Source organism: Notolepis coatsorum (assembly GCF_963971535.1).
Source record: "Notolepis coatsorum genome assembly, chromosome: 7".
NCBI classification, from domain to species: Eukaryota; Metazoa; Chordata; class Actinopteri; order Aulopiformes; family Paralepididae; genus Notolepis; species Notolepis coatsorum.
This window is the reverse complement of record NC_140171.1, coordinates 68,288,601-68,316,113: the sequence shown is the minus strand read 5'-3', so window position 1 is coordinate 68,316,113 and position 27,513 is coordinate 68,288,601. Positions and strand designations below refer to the sequence as shown.

At 43.7% G+C, this 27,513-nt stretch overlaps 1 protein-coding gene across 1 annotated transcript in view; it reads left to right on the top strand.

The window, feature by feature from the left end:
• Window positions 1-27,513, top strand: part of clgn (calmegin) — an 80,571-nt gene that overhangs the window by 10,362 nt on the left and 42,696 nt on the right. The window contains exons 3-11 of the mRNA XM_084317818.1: window positions 9,531-9,604; window positions 9,775-9,833; window positions 11,562-11,703; window positions 14,556-14,637; window positions 15,356-15,548; window positions 15,686-15,875; window positions 16,616-16,729; window positions 16,838-16,994; window positions 17,288-17,503. Coding sequence (XP_084173944.1) covers window positions 9,531-9,604; window positions 9,775-9,833; window positions 11,562-11,703; window positions 14,556-14,637; window positions 15,356-15,548; window positions 15,686-15,875; window positions 16,616-16,729; window positions 16,838-16,994; window positions 17,288-17,503 — 1,227 coding nt within the window. The remainder of the gene's footprint in view (window positions 1-9,530; window positions 9,605-9,774; window positions 9,834-11,561; window positions 11,704-14,555; window positions 14,638-15,355; window positions 15,549-15,685; window positions 15,876-16,615; window positions 16,730-16,837; window positions 16,995-17,287; window positions 17,504-27,513) is intronic.

Below are 27,513 nucleotides of genomic sequence, written 5' to 3'. Positions count from 1 at the left end.
TGAAAGTCACGAAAGTCACGCACGAACACAGACACAAAACAGTCTAGTCGAGATGAGGAGCGGTCACCGTCATACATTATCAGGAAATGAATCAATCATGCAAAAAAGAGAGAGACTCAGGCCCTGTTTAGACGGAAACGCTAGCAGGTGAATCCGCAACTTTCTTTTCGGATGTGCCTTTCGTTTATACGGAAACAGCGTTTTTACGGGGAGAAACCGCAAAAAAGTGAGACCACCTTCCTGGGTGGAATTCCTAGAAACGATAAACCTTTGCGCTCATCTAAACTGTCAAACCGCATAAAACGATGACGAAAGGGTTGTCAAGGCTCTCGTCGCGCGTACTGCTTACATCACAGGCATGCGCCAGTAGCCTAGAAGCGTAAACAAAGCATGTCTGATTCTATCCATGGCGATCACCTGAAGGCTACATTGGCAGTACTTTTAAATACACAAGAATCTGTCCCGTGGCTATCACAACTATTAGTGACTGGACCCACTGTCTGTGAGTGACTCTGCTTTGGTCCAATCACATTCCCCACCCACAGTCTGCGAATCAGAGGCAGAGTAGGGCGGGTCTTCACAGCACGTCATGTGACATGCGCCAATCGTGTGACAGCGGGGCTCCGTCGTCTTGAGTCTTTCAGCCTTGTCTGCACGCAGAATTCCATCCCAAAACACTAGTCTAAACGCAAAATTAAAAGTGAGACCGCAAGACGACTTTTGCGGTTTCTGTTCAGACTCTCTCCGTCTAAACATGGCCTCACTCTAGTGTTGTCACAATACTGGAATGTCGAACTTCGATACGATACCTTGAAAAGTATCGATATTCAATACCATTTTCGATACCACAGGGAAAAAGGTTCAATCTTAAAATGTAAAAAATAAATAAATAAAATTCCTTTGTTGCTGGTTGATTCTCCTCAGCTTCTCTCTGGTACTATAAGAGAAGATAAATATAACACTTTTAAAACCCTTTGTTTATCTTTAGATCACACATTTAAAAATAACTGTCATTTTCACTTCAATCATTTTTATTGCAGAACATGGTATTTTCTGAAGCAGACAGATGTAAACACTGTAATCTGTGTTGCATGTACCTGACAAACTGAACTGTTTGTATTACAGTCATATTCCGACTTAACTGAATGCACATGTGTGTGTGGACTACTGTACTATTACAGGTATTGAAATGAACAATGCAACTTCCTTATAAACAAAAACAAATAATAATGTTTATGAATAATTAACCCTTTCTCTGCCAAGTCAAGTCAAGTCAGTTTTATTTGTATAGCACATTTCCAGGCAGCGGCAGCTGACACCAAAGTGCTTCACAAGCAGGTTGATAAAAACAAATTAGTGTGAGGCAAGGTATAAGATTAAAAGAGAGAAATAAAAAAACATGGCAAAGCAATGAAAGCAACAAAACAAACAATATGGTGCAAGATATAAGATTAAAAACATAATAAAGCAATGAAAGTAATAAAAACTGGTAGGACACAGTAAAACAAAGAGGATAGAAGGGTCAGGGGTCTAGTGGTAGTTAAGTAGGGGGGAAGGCCAAGGAGAACAGGTAGGTTTTCAAGAGTGATTTAAAAGCCTGTACGGTCTGGGCAGTCCGTACGCTGAGGGGGAGGCTGTTCCACAGTCTAGGCGCTGCGGTGGAGAAAGCTCTGTCTCCCCTAGTTTTGAGCCTGGTTCTGGGTACCACCAATAGCATCTGGTCAGCTGATCTGAGGGATCGGTGGGGGGTGTGGCGGTGCAGGAGCTCGGACAGATAGGAGGGAGCCGTGCCATTTAATGATTTAAAAACATTTAGTGCTAATTTAAAATCGATCCTGAAGCTAATAGGCAGCCAGTGGAGCGAGGCCAAAACTGGGCTGATGTGTTCGTATTTTCTTGTTTTGGTGAGGACTTGTCAATGCCAGTGTACAGAGCATTGCAGTAGTCGAGGCGGGTGGTGACAAAGGCATGTATCACCGTCTCTAGGTTACTTTGGGAGAGGTATGCCTTTGTCTTCGCCCGGAGTCTAAGGTGATAAAAGCTATTTTTCACTACGGCGCTGACCTGTCTATCGAATTTAAAATTACTGTCGAAGATGACCCCGAGGTTCCTGACAGAGGTGGAGAGGTTTGGGCCCAGGGGACCAAGTGCGTCAATGAGGGGGGGCGGGGGGGCACTATTAAAAACAATGACCTCGGTTTTCCCTTCGTTCAATGTCAGGGAGTTTTCGGACATCCAGCACTTGATTTCTGCCAGGCAGTCAAGCAGTGGTTCTATTGATGTCTTCCCTTGGGTGGGCTTTAAGGGGAGGTAAACCTGCACGTCATCGGCGAAGCAGTGGAATGAGATCTTGTGTTTTGCCAAGATCTGGCCTAGGGGGAGTATCTATAGGAGGAAGAGAGTGGGACCCAATATCGAGCCTTGGGGCACCCCGCAGGTGAGGGGGGCCACAGAGGAAGTGAGATCACCGAGTTGGACAGAGAAGGTCCTATTACTCAGGTAGGACCGGAACCAGTCTAAGACGGGGCCCCTAAGGCCTATGTAATGCTCGAGGCGAGCTATAAGGATGTGGTGGTCTACCGTGTCAAAGGCGGCTGAGAGGTCAAGGAGTAATAGTAGGGATGAGTTTCCTGCATCAGCAGCTGTAATCAGGTCATTTAAGACACGGAGGAGAGCAGTTTCAGTGCTGTGTCGTGGTTTAAAGCCAGATTGGAATTTGTCATGGATGTTGTTGTGTTCAAGGATTGTAACTGTATGTAGACTATGCGCTCCAGGATTTTTGATAAAAATGGTAGTTGTGAGATGGGTCTAAAATTGGCGAAGACAGAGGGATCGAGGTTGGGCTTCTTTATCCGGGGCTGGACCACAGCGTGCTTAAAGGCAGCCGGGACGCATCCAGTGCTGAGGCAAGCGTTTAGTAGTGGTAGTAATGTGAGGAGGACAGGGTCAGGTAATTCCTTTAGAATGCGTGAGGGGAGTGCGTCTGAGGGGCAATTAGTTGGTTGCAGGTGTTTAATGGCATCAGAGAGGGAGGAGAGGGAGACCGGGCAAACTGGTCAAAAACAGCAGGCAGTGGGTGGGGGGGGAGGAGGGGGGGTAGGGGGGGCAAGGGGGAGAGAGATCTAAGGGCAGAGACTTTGCTGATGAAGAAGTGTTGGAAGCCTTCGCATAGGGCTAATGAAGGTACAATAGAGGGGGTGGCACAGGGGTTGGTGAGGGAGTTTAGGACTTTGAACAGGGCCTGGGGTTTGTTTGAATTTGCTATGACTAAGTTGGAAATGTAAGCTGTTTTTGCAGTTTTGACAGCCGTTTGGTAGATGGACAGAGCGCTGTGTAGGATTTGGAGGGATACATGCAACCTGTCCTTCCTCTACTTCCTCTCGGCACGTCTACATGCACATCTGAGAGTACGCGTGGATTCATTTAGCCAGGGTGTGGGGAGGGGTTTTATGCGTTTAGTTTTAAACTTATATCCATCCTTATACCGTCCTCTGCCAGCTCTATTTGTCTATGGAGATGTTCCCCTTCTTTGCAGGGCTATAACTCATTCAACGTCAAGTATCTATCGTTTAGGATGTAGCAACGTTCTACTTTTTCATTCACATATTCATACTAAAATACGGTCTAAAGTATAAATATGTTTTTATCGATTTCTGCAGCATTCTGCAGAACATGAGTTATAGCCCTAAATACATATATTAGATCATCAAATGTAGTTTGATACCGATTGACGTCAGATAAAAAATTTCAATTGTACAAGGTCCTACACGTCATGCCTCATCATCTGCTGGTGACTGGAGGGGGGGGGGGGGGGTTATAAGTCCGTGGCCGACGTTAAATAATTTATTTAGTATGGGTGATATGTTGATCGGAGCAGTGTGTATGTTTACTAATAATCAAACACGCTGAAACTCACCGCAGCTTCCTCTGACCGTTGGGTGATCAGCGTGGAGCAGGAAGATCGCTATTATGGGATGTTATATGCGATCCATTTCCAGGTTGTATAATGCTATATACGTCCAAATCATGTTGTTTATCGAGTTATTGGCAACGGATCGCTATCCAGTGTGTCGAGCTGGAGTCCCGCTAGCGATAGCGAGTGGCCGGACGAAATATGGGTGAGCACCACTTCCGGCGCGTCACTTCCGGTTTTGGTGATTCGCCGATCGGCCACCAGATGGCGGTTTTGAACCGTTGGAGAGTTGAGAGGAGATCAACAGCAAGTCTCAAGCCTCCGTGGGTGAAATATGATTGCCATGACAGATTTTTGAAATATTGATCTCAAAGACGCTGTAAAACAGATTACGCATGGCGGAGAATGACGTGTTAAGTCGTCCTTGGCGATTAAAGGGTTAAATATCGATATTTCGGGAAATGAGTGTTGAAACCATTTTAAATATTCAGAATCGATATGTATCGATATTTCGATATTTTTGACAACACTAACTCACTCACACTCACCCTCATTTCATAATACAACGTTTCCGAATGGACGTTTGGATTAAACCAAGTGTATACAGTGATGCTGAACTTTCCCAGTGGATCACAAGTTACTTAAAGGGGCTATGTACTGCTATTCCTAGCACTATTTGGGCAACTTTACACAATTCCTGTTGGATCTATTGAAGACATTTGTAAGTTATTTTTCAAAAAAATGCATTGTTTTATATTTCTAATCAAGTACTCAAAACCATCATTTTTCAGCCTCAAGAAATCAGGCTGTTATGGCTTGGCTCCGCCCATAAGCACTTTGAGTGACAGTGCCACACAGTCTGCTTTCTCTCTCTCTCTCTCTCTCTCTCTCTCTCTCTCTCTCTCTCTCTCTCTCTCTCTCTCTCGTCATAACTAGGAAGGTGCGCTCAGTAGACCTAAAATCTCCAGCAGCCACTCTCTCTTTCTCTCTCTCTCTCTGATCTAAAGATAAACAAAGGGTTTTAAAAGTGTATTTATCTTCTCGTATAGTACCAGAGAGAAGCTGAGGAGAATCAACCAGCAACAAAAGCAAAATTTGTTAAAAAAAAAAAAAAAAATTATAACAAAAAAAAATATATTATAATAATTTTTTTTTTGGTATTGAAAGTATCGAAAGTATCGATACTTTTCAAGGTATCGTATCGAAGTCGAAATTCCAGTATCGTGACAACACTACAAGCTACAAGCTAACAATACAACATGGAGGCCCAGGCCGTTAGCTACAAGCTAACACATTAATTAAATGTATTAATATTATCAGGGGTAGGCTAGCATATATAATAGAATGGTGGCATGGTGGTGTAGACTGACTAGGGGCATGGTGGTGGTGTAGACTGACTAGGAGCATGGTGGTGGTGTAGACTGACTAGGGGCATGGTGGTGGTGTAGACTGACTAGGGCCATGTTGGTGTAGACTGACTAGGGGCATGGTGGTGGTGTAGACTGACTAGGGGCATGGTGGTGGTGTAGACTGACTAGGGGCATGGTGGTGTAGACGGACTAGGGGCAGGTTGGTGTAGACTGACTAGGGGCATGGTGGTGGTGTAGACTGACTAGGGGCATGGTGGTGTAGACTGACTAGGGGCACGTGGTGTAGACTGACTAGGGGCATGGTGGTGTAGACTGACTAGGGGCATGGTGGTGTAGACTGACTAGGGGCATGGTGGTGTAGACTGACTAGGGGCATGGTGGTGTATACTGACTAGGGGCATGGTGGTGGTGTAGACTGACTAGGGGCATGGTGGTGGTGTAGACTGACTAGGCGCAGGTTGGTGTAGTAGACTGACTAGGGGCATGGTGATGGTGTAGACTGACTAGGGGCATGGTGGTGTAGACTGACTAGGGGCATGGTGACCAGGAATACCTGTTTTTTCCAAAATTCAGTTCAAATGCCATCTTGGAATAACAAAACAACGATTGTGTGCAGACAATTGAGTATGTTGGGTTCCTTTCCACTTTCTTGAATATAGAAAAAATTCAAATACTTGTTCTAGAACTGTATTTTTTGCACTTGTTTGTTAAGTTACTGGGAATACCCTTTCCTTGTTTTTGCTCATTTTAACAGACAAAACACAACACATTCTAGTAATTCTTGTAATTATTGACAAGGCCCCCTCTCTCCCTCCCTCCCTCTCTTCCTTTCTCGGCTCTCGGTGATGAGAGTCCGCAGCAGCTTGTGGTTTTTTTTTTTTCTTTCTTTCAATCTCCCGTTTGCGGGTGTGTGGCGCGCGGCCAGCAGGTACCCCCCCCCCCCCCCCCAAGTGCTCTCTATCTCTCTCTCTCCCCATGCAGAGTATGAGGAAATGGTTTCGCTGTGTACAGTCAGTCTAGGTAGAATGTGGGCGGGCATTAGCTACAACCACAGAGCCAATCACATCACTGTCTGCTACCCAGCGGCCGTATGACGTATATCGGCCGTTCAAATCAAAATGGCCTGATTTACTGGAGGAGGAAAGGGGCTGAGCTGAATCACAGCAATCCGCCAATATGGTATTTAGACACTAAAACACATTGATACTAGGGGTGGGAATCACCAGTTTAATCACGATACGATAAGATATCGATTCTTTGGACAACGATACGATATTATCCGATATCACACAGTCTGCCACGATACGATATGATACGATTCGATTCAGGTGCCTGCGATCGATATGAGACGATATTATGTGCCCATTTAATACAATCAGTAACATTTAAATCAACAAAAAAAAGGCAATGGAAATATCATGACATTTTTATTTTTGAGCTCTTCCAGACATTTAAATGAAAAACAATCTATTGTTTTTAATACAAATAGACCTCCTGTTCACTGTTTTTGGTTCATTTTTCTTTTTTTTCTCTCGATATTAATATCCTATTCACTGTCACAGAGCTGTATTTTGGCTGGAAAAGCATATTGGGAGTCCCAAGGTGCAGTACCGGCCAGATCCTGTTAGTGGGGCTATCCCCGAGAATGCACCCTCCCAGTCCCCACTTCTCTCTGCCTATGGCGCTGGGTTAGCTTGTTAGCTCACGCTAAAGTAACGTTATCTTCGATCTTTAACGCGACGTGGGCATAATGGAGTGACGAGGATTGCAAAGCAGGTTAGATGCATTGGACCCGTTGTGGAATAAAACAGCAGGGACATGTTTTGGGTCACAGAATAGGCACACTAGTGACGCTCTAGACGCTACTGCTGTTGATGTTAACGGAGTTTGAGTTTCACAACACTGGGCGCGGGGCGATGACGTCGCCGGATTTTCAAAATAAGAGTATCGCAATATGAATCGATCTTTTTACGTGGCATCGATCCTATTTGATTATTGATAATAGATCGATATATCGATCTGGATCGATGTATTGTCCCACCCCTAATTGATACGAACTCCTATTACTATAATACAATGCTAGAGACTGAAAAATGACATTTATAGTACATGTCACCTTTAAAGTTACACAGGTATGTTATGCACGTTAACACATTGGGTGCCACGCCCCTTTGACCAGATAATCCCTTGAGTGCCAGCGCTTTAGTCAATGGGAGGTCAGGGATATTTGCGAACGCTTAAACTATATCTTAAATTATGGCTATGGGTCTAAAAACACCCCTCGCTTATCAATGACTTGCTTGCAGTCAACATGTACGAAACGGATAGTTTTTTCATTGGTACATTTCCGTTTTATACCGTTTTGAATATGAGTATAGTTTCGGAGAGTTCTAGTAATTTCAGAGAAATTCCGCGATAATAGCCCTTTAGTGGAATACACAAAACACGTTGTCATTTTTCGGCTGATTTATGAATCGTTTTCAAATAAACGCTAGATTATCGAGAGTATATGTGTACTTATGCACGCTAGAGAAGCGGGCTGAAAAATCTATTATCCATGACCTGGTCAGCGCTAACGTCATACACACACACACACAGACACGTTGTGATCGCTATGAAAAAAACATCTGATTAACCCAATACTGGTAAAATAGAGTCCTTACCTCACATCAGATGTTCTGCAAAAAGATTAATCCAATTCCTGATCGCCATTCCAAATATTGATCGCGTTTATTGATCCAACGTTATAGTCCGAAAGACATAATCGACGCTGCTCTGAGGGTCCTCAGTCAATCTGGTAACACGACACTGCTTGCCAGAGATGGGAAAACCCTGGACCGGACTTTTTTTCTGATGCACATGGCCATTAATCCAATCCAATGATGTGCATTACCATCCGGGAGACGATAGGCGGCGGTATTTGCCCTTTTCGAGCTCAGAGCCATTCCCAATGATAACGTCAGGCGCGAGATGAAGAATGAATGGATATTGCTAATAAAAGAAATAACGATAAAATAACAAAAACAGGACCAGTTTTTAAAATAACGAAAACTCGTCATTGGCACTCAACGCATGGCGAGTTTAGACAACTAATCTCGTCGTTGGCACTCAATGTGTTAAGCTATGCACGTTTAGCTTGCTAACGTTAACTCATTGGCCGCCAATCACGAGTATACTCATTATTGGCCGCCAACGCTTGATCGCGTATGGCGATGAATGAGTTAAGATAGCAGGAGCCGTCGGCCAACAAAGATGTTGTTTCAACAAATGTATTCACGAAATGGATTACCATCCAAACGTTATTGAAGACTCCTGTGACCAGTAAGTAGGTACTACTACTTTTAATAACCATTTTGACCGCAGCAATATGCGCATATGTTCTACGTTATATGCGTAAATGTGCCTAAAGTCAAGACTCGACAGTACTGAACCAGAAAAATTATTTAGGAGCAAATTTTTTGCATGTTTAAAAACTAATCCTGCCAAAGTTTGAATCAGGCTTCGGGGACAGCTCTAGTCACCAGTCTGGCCTTGCAGCCGCTGTGCAGTCTGTGTTCCAGATGAGTCGGTACTACCTGTCTCCGGAATCATGGGCCAGTCTGCATTGTCCTCATAACAGGATGTTGCATGGACCAATGACCTTGAATTGAGTCTTCCTTACCATGTTCCCTTATAAAATCTGGATATCCAGTTAGTCACAAAACCACTGTGTCCCTCCTCAGTCAATAGCTGTTAAAATGTAGTATTATCTTTGTCCTCAAGTAGGGATGTCCGATATTATCGGCCGATATCGGCATTAAAATGTGATATCGGAAAATATCTATCGGGTTTCAATTTATTTTTTATTTATTTTTTTTACATTTCTATAACCTTTATTTACCCAGGCAAGCAAGTAAGAACAAATTCTGATTTTATTTATTGTCAAAAGTATGCATAATGTTGTGTTAATTCCACAACAAGAGATATGTAATCTTAATTACCTGAAATTATTCCGTTTTTTGGGGGGGGAAACCCTGCATATATCGGTATCGGTTATCGGTTGATATCGGTATCGGAAATTAAGAGTTGGACAATATCGGTGTATCGGTAAAAAAGCCAATATCGAGCATCCCTATCCTCAAGTGTATGTGTCACATATGACACAGTGCCTCTAGATTGGCTCCATAATAGGCCTCACTATCAGACCCTTCTAATTCAATTCAGCAAAATAAATTAACCTTGCATCTCCCATGAATCTATCCGTCCAGGTAACGTATAAGACTCCTGTTCCGACCGGAGAGGTCTACTTTGCGGAGACCTTTGACGATGGATCATTGGACAGGTACTCTAACCTCAATGAATCATCGAGAAATACCGAGGAAAAAAATTCATATGTGCATCACTTCATGTTGAATGGTAATTTAGTTCCATGGTTGAACTTGCTGAATTGTACTGTCACTCATTTCTTCATAGAAACTAAATGTGCACTATTGATCTATTTTGATATCCTAGATGGCAGCAGTCAAAGACTGTGAAGGAAGATGCAGATGATAACGTTGCCAAATATGACGGTTTGTTCTTTTCCTTTTTTTCTGCTAATCTAGTGTGTGTGTGTGCGTGTGCACCCATGTCTATTTTCCTAAATCATTGTGTGTGTGTCTGTGCATGCATTAGGGGTTTTAATCTTTAGATTAGATATAAACAAACCATTGTGTTACAAAGCTTGACTGTGTCTATGGTGTGAATCGGCTGCAGCCATTAAATTTGTCCGTAAGGGAGAGACATGTAGAGGAGGTAGGTTTTTAGGCAGGCATGAGTCAGGCCACCTAAAGGGAGCTAATGATTGGCTGATGCAGGTAGATTTGAGAGGGAAAACTCGTTCCATGAGAGAGAGACAGCTAGTGACCATGACCTAGTGTCTGCTAGTCAGTGGGTAGTTCATTTTATAGAATTGACAGTGCCCTGGGAGAATTCAGTGGAGGAGGCGTACAAAAGGAAAAAGCTTAGATATGCAGATTTGGCAGCAGAAACTGAACAGAGAGGATGGAATGCTAGGGTTTGTCCAGTAGAAGTAGGATGCAGAGGGTTTATAAAACGATCGACTTCATCATTATTGGGAGAGTTGGGGATTTGTGGTGCTAAATCAGATGTTTGAAGAAGCATTGAAAGGAAGTCAGTGGATTTGATTGAGGAGAAATAATGTCCAAGCTGGATGGAGGCCCATGTAAAAAAGAAAAATGGTAAGAGTATTCCTTTTCTTCTCTGTTGTTTCTGTTTCGTGTGTGATGTTATCAGGAATATTAATATTTTCGACATAAGGATAGGATAATACGAGGAAGTGGTACATGTGGGTATCATGACCAATGAATCCTAGTACGGAGGGGGGGGGGGGGGGGTTCTGGGACGCTGAAATTAACTGTCTAACTGAGCCTTCCTGGGGTGCAGTGGCCATAACTTGACAAAACACTGGTGAAGGGGGGTGCCCACTTGATAACCCTGGTGATATGCTGGCTCTCACAGTCACTGCCTATCTATCTATCTACACGTTGGGTTGTGGTGGCCCGTTGGGGCCATGTGTTAGGGTATATGAGGCATTGGCAGACCTGGAGCCTGCACAACAGGGGCAGGCCGGGTCCGTTGAAGTTGGAGATGCTGTTTGGAGGCCGTTAGGGGCCATGTAATGTGTCTAGCTTGGGCTCCATAGTATAATTATTTATAGGCATGTTATATTCAATTGTAAATGTGAATCTTTCTTCTTTGCTAATGGTGGCAATCTGTTGGATTTAGTTTAGCAACCTAATGATTTATAGTTCAATCTATGGTCAGTTTAATGAAAAGTTGAATCATGAGACCGAAAAGAAACATTTGCTAATCGCTTTTTAATCTTTGAAAATAGAATCTTGATTCTCAACATATATATACATACTGTATATATATATATTGTCTCTGCTCCCTTATGTGTTGTTCGAGTGTTAACTGTTTCTGCTTATTATGTGTTGTTTGAGTGGTAACTGTCTCTGCTCTATGTGTTTGAGTGGTAACTGTCTGCTCTCTCTGTGTTGTTTAAGTGGTAACTCTCTCTGCTCTTTGTGTTGTTTGAGTGGTAACTGTCTCTGCTTTTTGTGTTGTTTGAGCGGTAACTGTCTCTGCTCTTTGTGTTGTTTGAGTGGTAACTGTCTCTGCTCTATGTGTTGTTTGAGTGGTAACTGTCTCTGCTCTCTGTGTTGTTTGAGTGGTAACTGTCTCTGCTCTCTGTTGTTTGAGTGGTAACTGTCTCCCTCTGCTCTCTGTGTCTCCAGGTAAATGGGCGGTGGAGCAGGTGAAGGAGAACAAGGTTCCAGGAGATCTGGGCCTGGTGCTTAAGTCCAGGGCTAAACACCATGCCATCGCCGCGCTACTGGATAAACCTTTTGTCTTCCAGGATGAGCCTCTGGTTCTACAGTGAGTTCACACACACGCTACATTTTACTAGTTATGCACCGATGTGAAAATTGTGGCCAATACCGATAACCGATATTAATATTGCTGTTCTGGCCGATACCGATATTTACAGATGTCGATATCTCTGTATAGAAAACACTTTTTTATGATAATCACTAGGGCTGTCTTAAATACATCGAAGCTTCGAAGCTTCGTTCGATGGGCATGGGATTCGAATGGGAAAATAAAATTTGAAACATCTATTTTTTTTCCTTTTTTTTCTTATTTTTTGGTTGCAAAATCAACTCTGCCTCTCTTTGTTAACACTTTTGGGGCCAACAGCAGAGGGCGCTGTGGCCCTTCAGCGCCAGTGCTTTATCCAATGTAGGATAGGACTTATTTGCGAGTGCTTAAAATAGATAAAATATAATAGCAATAGATCGTGATCGTCAATGAGTTGCTTCCAGTCAACATGCACGAAACAGATACTTTTTTTCATACATACATTTCCGTTTTATACCGTGATGAATATCAATATATTTCTAGAGCGTTCTGTCTCATCTCAATAAACTCCAGCAAATCAAACTTCAATGTATTTCGTTAGAAATCGTGCCATTTGTTGCTTGATTTATGAATCGTTTTCAGAACAGAAGCGGGGTCTGAAAAATCGCTTCTCCGTACTTTGGTCGGCGCGAACCTCACACACACACACACCCGCTCCGATGGCGGTGAAAAGAACATCTGATTAACCCAAGATTCGTAACATAAAGTCCTTACCTCACATCTGATGTCCTGCAAAAAGATTAATCCAATTCCTGATCGCCATTCCAAATATTGATCGCGTTTATTGATCCAACGTTATATATCCAAAACACATAATCCACACTGCTCCGAGTGTCCCCAGTCAATGTGTTATAACGATACTGCATGCCCGAGAAGGAAAACCTGGACCGGACTTCTTAAATTGATGCACAGCCCCAGCCAGAGGAATTCCATGATGTGCAATACCATCCGGGAGACGTTAGGCGGCGGTATTTGCCCGTTGCGAGCTCAGACCCATTCCCAATGATAACGTCAGGCTGGATGGATGAAAAATGAATGGATATAGCGAATAAAAGAAATATCGATTAAAATCCGAGATTTCTCGGGTTTGGCGCCCAGAGCATGGCGAGTTAACCCGGACTATCTCGGGTTTGGCCTCCAAAGGGTTACAACAAGCAATGCTGTTTGTTATTTAAGATGAGGTCGGACTCTGCACTGACAGATTTGTGTTCCATTGTGCTGCTTTTATAAAGCCTCAAATGACGGCTTACAATATTTTATGAAAGCAAAGTGTTTTGTTTGTCTAAGATTTAAAAAGGTTTAAACTTTACAGCACTAACAAAGTTGAAGAAAGTGCTGTACAAGTCCCACAACATAAAAATGTCTTTAGAAAAATATATATATATATACATTTTTTCTTATTATTATTTTTTTATCTCGAAGCTTCGAATTAAAATCGAATCTCGCCCCCGAAGCTTCGAATGTCAAAAGAAAATTCGAAGGTCAGCCCTAATAATCATGAGATCCTAGTGGAGAAGCCCCAGCCCCAGCTATTTTCCAAAACGCTTTTTTTTCTTTTAACTTTTGTAATTTATTTTCAGAAATGACTATTTTGAAACTATTTAACACTTTGATTGCCTAAGGCTAAATTCATGATATACCATAGGTTGCCAGCTCTATTTGTCTATGGAGAAATTCCCCTTCTTTGCAGGGCTATAACTTTTTAAATTCTATTGCTAAATTGCCATTATTAGGGCCCATTCAATGTCCTATATGTATTGTTCAGGGTGTATGAACGTTAAACTTTTTCATTCACATATTCATACTAAAATATGATCTAAAGTATAAGTATGTTTTCATCTCTTTCTGCAGCTTTCTCCAGAACGTGATTTATAGCCCCAAATGCATTATAATTTGATGATCAAATACAGTTTGATAGCAATCGGCGCGATATAAAAAAATCCAACTGGACGGACTTCTGGAAGTTACTACACGTCATCTGATGTTGACCGGATGGGCGAGGGGGCGTTTATAATTCCGTGGGCAGCGTTATACCATTCATCTAATGTGGGTCAAATGTTCATCAGATCAGTTAGTATAGAAGACATTGAAAAATAACGCTGAATTTTACCGTATCTTCCTCGCGCCGTTGGGCGATGAGCGTGGAGTATACATTTTCCTATTATGGGATGTTGGAATACCCGGTCCATTTCCAGGTTGTATAATGGTATATACGTCCAAATCATGTTGTTTATCGAGTTATTGGCAACGGATCGCTATGTATTGTGACGAGCTAGAGTGCCGGGACCTTTACAGAGTGCCCGGAAGTAATATGGGAGAACAGCACATCGTCCAAGTAACTTCCTGTTAGGCGATTGCGCCGATCGGCCACCAGATGGCGCTCTTGAACCGCTAGAGGGTTCAGTGGGGCTTTTTGGTGGGTCTCAGGCCAGCGGATGGGAAATATGAATCCGATCACAGATTTTTGAAATATTGATATCAAAGACGAGTTACGGCGTCTTCGGCAACTTGAGCATGGCGGGGAAGGACGCCTAAACGTCTTCCGGCAGTTAAAGTGTTAAGACCAAAACATGTTAAAAAAAATATATATACACTAAAAAAAAAAAAAAAAATCTGCCCTATTTTGATATCTGACTGATACCGATGTGTAAAAAAATTACGATATCGGCCGATATATCGTGCACCACTACATTTGACATTTACCTTTTACATTTTTAAGTGTTCAGCAAATGCTCAACTTAACCACAGGAGAATGCTTCTATCACCACAAAAGCAAGTAGCAAAAATTTGGATTTCTGTTTGTACCCTAGATACGAGGTGAATTTCCAGGACGGTATCGACTGCGGCGGTGCATATATGAAACTGCTCTCTGACACTGGCAACCTGGACCTGGTTTGTATAGATGCTTTCAATTAATCAGATTTATGCTAATCCAATTAGTCATTTCATTAAATGTATGATTTAAAGGTATTCAATGGAGCATTTTCCACTAGCTGATGAAGTTTACGCTATAGAACACGGTACGAGAAAAGGCGTCCTTGAAAATTGTGTATTGTGTGTTCTTCCTGCACGCACGCGAGGACAGACAAAAGAAAAACGCCACGAGGACACATAGAACATGAAAAGAGACATGTAAGCAGCACGCCCCTTGTGCTTCAAACTTATTGGTTTTATACAGTCTCCCTAGAAATCTAACAAGCTTAACACGGATGGTTTGTACAGTAAACAAGGTGAGAAAAACAAAAACTACGAAGATGGACTTTGCAGGCATTATATGAGGTAGGAATTTATTCAGCTGGTAGATTAAGATTATATTCTTAAACCCTTAGAATCTGTATACCATTATGCCCTAACAATGCCCTGGCGGAGAGATGTCATTTTCACTGGAATCTATTTGTATACAAGACTATTATTGGTGATCTTCTATCTTATATCTCCACACTGTTGAACTGGTCCTGTGGACTTTACCATACTCATTCCAGCGACTGGTTTGTACTTTAGGCACCTAAAGTTAACACTGAACTTGTTGTATATTATTATTATTATATATAGTAACTAGTAAGGAATCCTGCTCACACTTTCACACTATGTTGTTATTGTTTACTTGTAGGAGCATTTCCATGACCGTACAGCCTACACCATCATGTTTGGACCTGACAAGTGTGGCGAGGACTACAAGCTTCACTTCATTTTCCGCCACCAGAACCCTCTGAACAAAGACCTGGAGGAGAAGCACGCCAAGAGGGCCGATGTTGACCTCAAGAAGTTCTACACCGACAAGAAGACCCACCTCTACACTCTGGGTAATACCAAGAGAAGGAGCCACCCTGTTCCCTTGGGGTCTTTGTGGAGGGTGGGGGGCTAGAGGTACCATGTGGAGACACATTCCTCCATAAATCAACATTAAAATACTGTTATTTTCATGCTGTCTCCACGTCAGTCCTGAACCCAGACAACAGCTATGAGCTGTTCATTGACCAGTCCAGCGTGAGTCGCGGCAGCCTACTCCATGACGTGGTGCCTCCGGTGAGCCCGGCCAAGGAGATCGACGACCCCAGTGACTCCAAGCCAGAGGACTGGGACGAGAGGGCCAAGATCCCCGACCCAGAGGCTGTCAAACCCGATGACTGGTGCTGATGATGAGCTTTTTTTTTCTTAAATTTGTATTAACATTTATAGACAAACAACACTTAGACAATACTTACAATACTTACAATGACATCCATACCACAACAATGCACTAACATGGGCCCCTTGAATATGGCTGCGTTCAGCCTACCAGTCCCCCATAAGAGGGACCCCCTCCCGCCATCCACCCCCAGAAATAGGGCTCCCCCACATCCCAGGTCCGTCCCACGCGGGGCCGAGCACTCAGCGACACGGGTCCCTTGAATTTAATTGGGCCAGGCTCAGTAGAGGAGAGAGGGAAGGTACCGCCCCCTCCCCCCCCCACCACCAAGCCAAGCCCGCTACCTCCCATGTCACCAAGTACCCCACCCCACGCACAACGACCCCGCAACACACAAGACCCCACCGGGCAAAGCTCAGCCGCTCTGACCCCCATGAGAGAAACCCCGCCCTCCTCCCCGAGAAACCGAGCACCCCCATATCCTGGTCCACCATGCGCGGAGCCGGGCACCCAGACCCCCAGGTCCCCGGCCCACGAGAACCCCAAGCCCAGGCCCGCAGAAGGCCAAAGCCCCACGCCTCAATGGCCCCCCGCGACCCCAAGCCCGGTGTCCCCCCGGCCCGGCGACCAGCCGGCCCCAGGAGCTGATGACGAGCTTTAAGCGTTTCATTTCATTGTGCCTTCCGGGGCTGTTGTGCGGCTGGAGAAGGCCAAAAGCTAATCTGGACTGTTGTCTTACAGGGACGAGGAGGCACCTGCTAAGATCCAGGACCCTGATGCTCTGAAACCAGAGGGCTGGCTGGATGAGGAGGCAGAGTTTGTCCCCGATCCCAGCGCAGAGAAACCTGAAGACTGGTACACATGCACACACTAGAAAGAAGAAACTTTGATTACCAGATTATCTCCTAATGAAGAAGCCAACCTCACAGTACTACCCCCCCCCCCCCCCCCCCCTGTCTGTAGGGACGAGGAGATGGATGGAGAGTGGGAGGCTCCCCAGGTGCCTAACCCAGCCTGTGAGACGGCCCCTGGCTGTGGGGAATGGAAAGCCCATATGATCAACAACCCCCAGTACAAGGGCAAATGGAAAGCCCCTCTGGTGGACAACACCAATTTCCAGGTAACTGCTTAACCCACTGCACACGGCTACAGCATTGAAGGGGAAATGTCACCCATTTTAAGAATTCATGTCATTCACAATCTTGTGAATAATGTGAATTTAAAATGGGTGCCATTCCCCTTTAAGCAATAATAACTACCACCTGGAAACAGCTAATTTCTTCCTCTATTACAAGTCAGAATAATCATTTGAATCCAACTGCCTCCTTGTGCCCTTACCTGAGATTAACATGAACGCCAAACCAAGTCACTCTCAGTTTAAAATCCTGACATTTGCTGTCATTTCCTTGTCAGGGAGTGTGGAGCCCCCGTAAAATCGACAACCCAGACTACTTTGAGGACCAGCAACCTTTTAAGATGACGCCCTTCAAGGCCGTCGGCCTGGAGCTGTGGTCCATGACTTCCGAGATCTACTTTGACAACTTCATCATCACCTCTCACAAGGAGGTGGCCGACCGCTGGGCCTCTGACAGCTGGGGACTGAAGAAACTGGTTGCCAGTGCCAACGAGGTACACACAGAAACACCTGTACTAGCCTACTGAAATGCACCCGTGTGACTACACACAAATGTGATGGGATCAACAAACCCTTCTGTAAAAACCTTCAGAATATAGAATATAGATTTCTGGCTCAGAGTATGATGAAAAACTCATTTTGAGAAAACGGCCTTTAAAGATTTGTATTGTAAAATTTCACACATTAAGTATTGGAAACTACTATTTACACAATATCTAATGAAATACTTTGCAACAACAATATAATATCATCTAAAAATCTAAATCAATCTAAAAAAAATGCATAACCGAATGCATGTATGGCCCATCATATCAATATCTAACACATCAAAATTCATAACTGAATAACACAACATGTATGGCCTTCAATTGAACAGAACCACAGTCATTTCCTGGGTCCACACCAGGCAACCACAGAAACTTACTCAATATTCTTTTGATAATATATTGTTATTGTAATACATTTAACAATATATTGGCAATAATCACACTATATTCCAAATATACTGCAATATATTTTATTTCCATAAGGGACTGTACATCTGATCAACTTTTTATTTTAGTGGTAGAAACATAACATACAATATTATTGTATGTGGTCATTATTTAATCTACCGTATATTCCATATTAGGGTGACCAGACGTCACGCATTGCGCGTGATTGTACAGCATTCCTGTCTCCTTTCACGCGTCACGCATATTGAGACCATGTCCCGCATGATTGGTTGTCATCCGCGCTAACGCCCCCCCCCCCCCCCCCAGCCAATGTGAAAGAACCTCTATGCGTCGCGTAACGTTACTAGTATCTGACCGCGAGTGACACCGCATCCTGGGCATCCAGGCGACATGACAAAACAAGTCCCAACGGCGCATTTCTGGAGACTAATGTTATGTTCTGACAACAGATGTTTTGACAAATTGCTTGTATTGCCACCCATACTTGCAAATGTTTTATTGCACTTGTGGCAACGTGCGTTGTCTTCGTTTTGTTCTCTCCATGATAATAATAATAATAATAATAATAATGAGCGCAGAGCTCGGTCTGTGTCCTCAGCGCTTGATGACACAGACCGAGCTCAGACCGAGCTCTGCGCTCATTGTTCTCTCCGCCATGATAATAATAATAATAATGAGCCCAGAGCTCGGTCTGTGTCCTCAGCGCTTGAGCTCAGCAGTTACCATCTCCATGCACGTCCACTGCCGGTAAGCCAAATTATACAGTTAGAATTATTAAGAATAGGCTAATAAATAAAATATAATTGTTTAGCTACAAATATATTTGAAAGATGACAGCCCACCCCACGCCTCCTCCCTCTCCCCCCACCACCAGCGTCCCAGCCAAGCCAAGTCCCTTCACCCTAGCAGCTAGGAGGGGCGCGTACTAGCGTAGGTCAGTGGCCAATCAGAGCGCAAAACGGGAACCCGGAAACACGAACGCGTTGGTAAAAGCATAGACGCGACAGGGACAGTCCACCAAAAAAAGGGGAGGGGGGGGGGGGGGTGTCCCACATTGTCCCACATTGGCCCTCACAAACATACCCTTTGTCCCTCATTTGGTTTATTGGGATCTGGTCACCCTATTCCATATACAACACAGCCAGAGAGAGAGAGAGAGAGAGAGAGACAGACAGACAGAGACATTTCTTCTTCCCTGTTTCCATACCTGTCACTCTTTTGTTGTGTTTATTTGATTTATTTTTTACTATTAACCCTTTCTCTGCCGATGACGTGTTAAGACGTCATTCTCCGCCATGCGTAATCTGCCAATGACGTCTTACAGCGTCTTTGAGATCAATATTTCATATTTTCGTCATGGTATTCACATTTTACCCACGGAGTCTTTGCTGGTGTTGTAGGACTCCGCTCAACTCTGTAACGCTTCAATACCGCCACCTGGTGGCCGATCGGCGAGTTGACAAAACCGGAAGTGGCCGGAAGTGCTTAGTCCGTCCCCTATTCTGTCCGGCCACTCGCTATCGCTCACGGGACTCTATCCAGACACCGTGCATATCGATCCGTTGCCATAACTCAATAAACAACATGATTGGACATGTATTAGTATTATACAAACCGGAACTGGATCACCTAGATCAACATCCCATAATAGCGATCTTATTGCTCCACGCTCATCACCCAACGGTAAGAGGAGACTGGGGTGAGTTTCAGCGTTTTTCTTTACCATTTTCGCTACAAACTGCTCTGATCTATATATCACCCATACTACATAAATTATTTAACGTCGGTCATTGAATTATAAACGACCCCCCCCCCCCCCTCCGGTCAACCGCAGATGAAGAGTCATAACGTCTAGGACCGTGTACAGTTGACATTTTTTATCTGGCGTCGATAGGTATCAAACTGCATTTGATGATCTAATATATGCATTTATGGCTATATCTCACGTTCTATGAAATACTGCAGAAAACGATAAAAACATATTTATACTCTAGACCGTATTATTGTATGAATGTGTGAATGAAAAAGTAAAACGTTCCTACATCCTGAACGATAGATTGATGTTGAATGGGCCGTAGTAATGTCAATTTAGCAATACAATTTAAAAAGTTATAGCCCTGCAAAGAAGGTGAACATCTCCATAGACAAATAGAGCTGGCAGAGAGGCTACAAAGATGGATATAAGCTCCGGCAATGAATGGGTTAACACATTCGGGGCCAACCACGTATAACGTGTTTCGGCGCCATGCTTAACACTTTAAGGACCAGCCACGTATATATACGTGTTTCGGTGCCATGCGTTGTGGACCAGAGGCACGTATATAGCCGTGGCAAGTTGTTATTGTTTTATTCCATATTAATAACCGGATCAAGATCCCCGATCGACTCTGCAGATCTACCCGCCTCTGTGGAATCGGCAACATGCAATACCGGCCAGATCCTCTTAGGGGCGACATCGCTCCACTGCAGTATCATTGTGGGCGAATGGATTATTATTTTTTTTTACCCTCCAACGGAGTATCATATTACTCTGATCACAAACCAACAGCATGCATCGTGTAATGTATCACGTTTCGAAGCGGAGATTTCACCATGGAATAAGGGGATTTATCATCAACCAATGGACATATCGATCTACCAGATGCCGATCGATAACGGGGAAATGCTGCCGGGTATCACACGGGCTGACGGTAAGACATTTATCACCTAATTTATAGCCGGATCGGAGCTTGCTGTGCAACGCAAGCAATCGATCTGTGAATGTGGCTACTTACACGGACACTGTATTGGTCATCAATAATACTAATCGACGTCCCCCGCCGCCAGGGCTCGAGACTAACGATGTCCCGTCGTCCCGGGGACGATCAAATATTGATTTGGGACGAACAGAAATCTTTTTTGGGACGCAACCGGGACGGGGAGGATTTTTTCTTTTTTTTCACAGGAAATGTAAATTAGCCGACTGTCAGTGCGCGCATATATTGCTGTCAAATGGTGAATCTAAACGTTGCATGATTAGCCGAATCCAATGTCTATCCGTCTCCCAAGGCAGCGATACGCTAATCCAACATCAAGCTCCTACCCACCACTCCTCAGCCAGTCGCGCTGCAGCATCAAGCTCCTACCCACCTCTCCGCAGCCAGTCGCGCTGCTGCAGCAGCAGCATCACACCCCGAATGAATCTCGCTCCAAAAAATAAAAACGTGTTATCAGGTGAGGGAAATCTCTCGTACCTAGGCTTTCTCCACTGTACAAAAACACTGCGAAAAGTAAAATAAATAAAAAAACACGCTATACTGTCACTGTGGCATCCTCTCAGTGAAGCGAGCACTGTAAACAATAAACATGCTGCGCTATTTAAAGAGGGTGAACACAGCAGAAGATGGAGAACAGTCCCAAACTGACCAACAAGGAACTGCATCCACATCCAGCAATACTACCCCAGGCCCAGGGCCTGAGTCTAAGGTGATCGATCGATCGATCTCTCTCTCTCTCTCTCTACTCTACTCTACTCTACTCTACTCTACTCTACTCTACTGAGCGCACCTTTCTAGCAGGGCTCCAGACTAACTTTTTTCACCACCGTCCCGAAATACAATTTTAACCGTCCCAAAGTGAATGTAACCGTCCCAAAAATCACCCATACTACATAAATTATTTAACGTCGGTCATTGAATTATAAACGACCCCCCCCCCCCCCTCCGGTCAACCGCAGATGAAGAGTCATAACGTCTAGGACCGTGTACAGTTGACATTTTTTATCTGGCGTCGATAGGTATCAAACTGCATTTGATGATCTAATATATGCATTTATGGCTATATCTCACGTTCTATGAAATACTGCAGAAAACGATAAAAACATATTTATACTCTAGACCGTATTATTGTATGAATGTGTGAATGAAAAAGTAAAACGTTCCTACATCCTGAACGATAGATTGATGTTGAATGGGCCGTAGTAATGTCAATTTAGCAATACAATTTAAAAAGTTATAGCCCTGCAAAGAAGGTGAACATCTCCATAGACAAATAGAGCTGGCAGAGAGGCTACAAAGATGGATATAAGCTCCGGCAATGAATGGGTTAACACATTCGGGGCCAACCACGTATAACGTGTTTCGGCGCCATGCTTAACACTTTAAGGACCAGCCACGTATATATACGTGTTTCGGTGCCATGCGTTGTGGACCAGAGGCACGTATATAGCCGTGGCAAGTTGTTATTGTTTTATTCCATATTAATAACCGGATCAAGATCCCCGATCGACTCTGCAGATCTACCCGCCTCTGTGGAATCGGCAACATGCAATACCGGCCAGATCCTCTTAGGGGCGACATCGCTCCACTGCAGTATCATTGTGGGCGAATGGATTATTATTTTTTTTTACCCTCCAACGGAGTATCATATTACTCTGATCACAAACCAACAGCATGCATCGTGTAATGTATCACGTTTCGAAGCGGAGATTTCACCATGGAATAAGGGGATTTATCATCAACCAATGGACATATCGATCTACCAGATGCCGATCGATAACGGGGAAATGCTGCCGGGTATCACACGGGCTGACGGTAAGACATTTATCACCTAATTTATAGCCGGATCGGAGCTTGCTGTGCAACGCAAGCAATCGATCTGTGAATGTGGCTACTTACACGGACACTGTATTGGTCATCAATAATACTAATCGACGTCCCCCGCCGCCAGGGCTCGAGACTAACGATGTCCCGTCGTCCCGGGGACGATCAAATATTGATTTGGGACGAACAGAAATCTTTTTTGGGACGCAACCGGGACGGGGAGGATTTTTTCTTTTTTTTCACAGGAAATGTAAATTAGCCGACTGTCAGTGCGCGCATATATTGCTGTCAAATGGTGAATCTAAACGTTGCATGATTAGCCGAATCCAATGTCTATCCGTCTACCAAGGCAGCGATACGCTAATCCAACATCAAGCTCCTACCCACCACTCCTCAGCCAGTCGCGCTGCAGCATCAAGCTCCTACCCACCTCTCCGCAGCCAGTCGCGCTGCTGCAGCAGCAGCATCACACCCCGAATGAATCTCGCTCCAAAAAATAAAAACGTGTTATCAGGTGAGGGAAATCTCTCGTACCTAGGCTTTCTCCACTGTACAAAAACACTGCGAAAAGTAAAATAAATAAAAAAACACGCTATACTGTCACTGTGGCATCCTCTCAGTGAAGCGAGCACTGTAAACAATAAACATGCTGCGCTATTTAAAGAGGGTGAACACAGCAGAAGATGGAGAACAGTCCCAAACTGACCAACAAGGAACTGCATCCACATCCAGCAATACTACCCTAGGCCCAGGGCCTGAGTCTAAGGTGATCGATCGATCGATCTCTCTCTCTCTCTCTCTACTCTACTCTACTCTACTCTACTCTACTCTACTCTACTCTACTGAGCGCACCTTTCTAGCAGGGCTCCAGACTAACTTTTTTCACCACCGTCCCGAAATACAATTTTAACCGTCCCAAAGTGAATGTAACCGTCCCAAAAATCAAATGTTGTTTATTTACTTTGGTTTTGTCGTCTATAGTTGTTATTGCCATAAGAAACACCATTCAGAGAAGGGGAGAATTAATTGATTTAGTCAAAAGGCTCCCAGGTGGAAAGATTTCACAAGAATAATTATGATTAAAAATAAATATATATATATAAAAAATAGTGTTTAACAATATAGGGATATTTGGTCACGGTGCTGTTATAGTCAACCAATTGGAGCCATGTTGATTAAATGTATTTGTATTTTATTTCGTTTTAGTTTTTTTTTTTTATTACAAATGTGTGTTTATGGTTGAAAATGTTAGATAAATAAAAATCAAATCAAATCTAACTGAATAAGTTATCCTTCTTCTAACAAGAAAGAAAAACGTAGTTTAGCTTTAAACTATATAATGTCATTGCGTCCAGAGATTCCACCTTTGATAACTAAAGTAATGACACTTGACTAGTAATGAAACATGTCCCTTAGATCGCGCTGTCCTCCTGGTCGATATTGATAACTGCTGCTAAATTCCAGCGGGCCCTCCTCACTGAATAATATAGATTCATCATGTAGCTGAAGTGAAGTCGTCTATTTCTCCGTGTTCGTTTCGATAAATGTAACGTTGTGCCAATTAACTCGCAATGGTAGTAACATTACGTGTTAGTATAGAATCGAATAGAAATCCTTTAATAATCCCGAGGGAAATTCGGCACAACAGAGCAGACTATGTATCGCTCACATTGAACAACAATAAACATTAGGTCAATATAGGACTAAAATAGGAATAACAATATAATAATATTAACAATAAGAATAAAATAGTGTGAACTATGGATTAATCAGTGGCAGTCTGATACGTTAGTCAGTAACGTTAGCTATAATAAGCAGCTATAACTAGAACGCGTCGATAACTCTATACAGTTCCAATAGACTAACATTACACTTCTGTGATTTAAATGTGTCCTCACCTTAGACTCAGGCCCTGGGCCTGGGGTAGTATTGCTGGATGTGGATGCAGTTCCTTGTTGGTCAGTTTGGGACTGTTCTCCATCTTCTGCTGTGTTCACCCTCTTTAAATAGCGCAGCATGTTTATTGTTTACAGTGCTCGCTTCACTGAGAGGATGCCACAGTGACAGTATAGCGTGTTTTTTTTATTTATTAACTTTTCGCAGTGTTTTTGTACAGTGGAGAAAGCCTAGGTAAGAGAGATTTCCCTCACCTGATAACACGTTTTTATTTTTTGGAGCGAGATTCATTCGGGGTGTGATGCTGCTGCAGCAGCGCGACTGGCTGCGGAGAGGTGGGTAGGAGCTTGATGCTGCAGCGCGACTGGCTGAGGAGTGGTGGGTAGGAGCTTGATGTTGGATTAGCGTATCGCTGCCTTGGGAGACGGAGATAGACATTGGATTCGGCTAATCATGCAACGTTTAGATTCACCATTTGACAGCAATATATGCGCGCACTGACAGTCGGCTAATTTACATTTCCTGTGAAAAAAAAGAAAAAATCCTCCCCGTCCTGGTTGCGTCCCAAAAAAGATTTCTGTTCGTCCCAAATCAATATTTGATCGTCCCCGGGACGACGGGACATCGTTAGTCTCGAGCCCTGCTTTCTAGTCCCCAGATGACAGGCAGCGTCAATGTGAGAAACACAATCCCTCCCCCTCTCGCTCTGAATAATATGCATATTAGATCACTCAGTGATTAACCGCAACGGGCATATAGTAAATAAGGATAAAGTATGTTAAAGACGCATTTATTGGACTCGTTGCGCGCGGAGTTTACATAGAAACAGCGCGACTCCCGAGGAGATGCATTGCTCCCGAGTCCCAAGAGGAGGACGCAGGACTGAAGAGCTCACAGCGCGCATGTAATGAATCCGCTTTGTGATGACATCATCACAACAACACGCGTTAGGTTACAGGTTGCTTCTGTTTCGGTGATATATTTTCGGTGAAAAAACTCTTTCGGCCGAAAGCCGAAAGGCCATTTTCGGCCTAAAACTTTCGGTGGCCGAATTTTCGGTGCATCCCTAGTACTTATGCACGCTATAGAGGCGGGTTGAAAAATCTATTATCCATTTCCTCAAGATCACACACACACACACACACGCACACATAGGGACACGCTGTTATCTCAGTGAATACAGCTCCGATTACCCCAAGACTGGTAACATAGACTCCTTACCTTAGATCAGATGTTCTCCAAAAAGATTATTCCAATTCCTGATCGCCATTCCAAATATCGATCACGCTTATTGATTGATTATTGGCTGCTGTAAATATATATTCCAGGCTGCATTCCAACTCGCGATCAGATCCCTCTACATCAGACGGCTCGCCAGCACAATGGAGCCAGTTGGCGCCACCTCTACAGATCTACAGATCCCAGGTCAGTCTTAATCGACTGACCTGCAGTTACACAGGGATAGACAATAGGGGGCGGTTTTTTCCCATCGGAGCTCCTGCAGGGGCTGCTGTACCAACGGGAGACTCGGTTGATGAAATATGAATTCAGATCGCTAATAAAAAAATCAAACGACATTTCTCGTCGTCGGCACTCAACGGGGGGCATGATAAAACAAGAATAGTCGTCGTCGGCATTCAAAGTGTTAAAGGGCCAACCACGTATATACGTGGCAAGGTTGTTTTGGCTTTTATTCCATTGTAATATCCTACTCAATGTCACCGAGCGGCACTGCAGATTTACCCTACTCTTGGAATTCGGAAAAGTGCATTACCGGCCAGATCCTAGTAGGGGCTCTGTCTCGATAATGCAGTGTTCCCTGTTACAGACCGGTGTTTAAAAAAAAAAATTTATGAATGGACTTTTCTGTTAGCCTAAAGCTATGCGTGTAGCCGATCGCCTGGAATAGTTTTTGGGACGCTGAATTCAGTATGCAGTAAAGGAATATAGCATCAGCCAATGGACATATGGATCTACCAGATGGCGATCGATAACTGGGAAATCCTTTTTGCAGTCCAACCGGCCACAGGTAAGAGCGATTTGACGTCAATTTCAGCTTGGTCGGGCCACCCGGTCAGCGAATGAGGCTAATGCCGTTATTGGTAATCAATAATCAGAAACAACGTCCCCCTCCCCCCCCCCCCCTTTCATGCATTCATGGTGGACCATGATGCCAACCATATGCATTTTGAGTTTTAACTAGCTTGTCTATAGCCGAAACGCCATTCGATTGAACGTTATTAGCTTAGCACCCTATATCTCGCGTTCCAGGAAATACCCCAGAACATTCTGCTATAACGTTCATATTCAAGACGCTATAAAATGGGAACGCATTGATGAATAAATTATTTATTTAAAGCATATTGAAGGGACGGTTTATAGTATCAATTGACAATGAGAATGGACAGATAGCAGTAATATAAAGTATAGATTTAGCTCTACAAACAGCCTCACGCACAATGAAAGGTTGTTATGATATGCTGGCCGTATAGAGGGCCCCGTCTAATCCCAATGGCCCCGAATGTGTTAATAGTTTGAAACACAAAACGGCTCAACATAAATACAGTACAATACAGACGAAACAAAACACAAACATAGTACAATACAGACAAAACAAAACACACTAACAAATGGGGGAGGGGGGGTGCAGATCAAACACTTCTACATTCAGTCATATAGTCTATTCTCCAGACATGTCCTTATAAAGATCCAGGGACCGTCCTCTCCATGGTCATATTCAGCCAGTGTTGAGGCTGCTCGTTCCATTGTCAATAGGTCCATGAAATCTTTCATTCAGGTGTCAATGCAAAAACTATTTGGTTTATGTATCTTCCAATTCAACATAATTGTACGCTTTTGTTGTTTATTTTTTTTGTATCTACTTTTTCTCCCTATTTTTCAATTTTTCTCCCATCCCAATTTCGCCTCGCCAATTCTCCCTTCAATTCTCCCCTCCCCTGTCTCGAACGTTGCTAGACTATGCCTCCCACTGGTCGGCTGCAGTGAGGACCAAGCCTTGCATCACATGTCCCCTCCGGTACACGAGGAATCAGCTGTTGCATCTTTTCACCT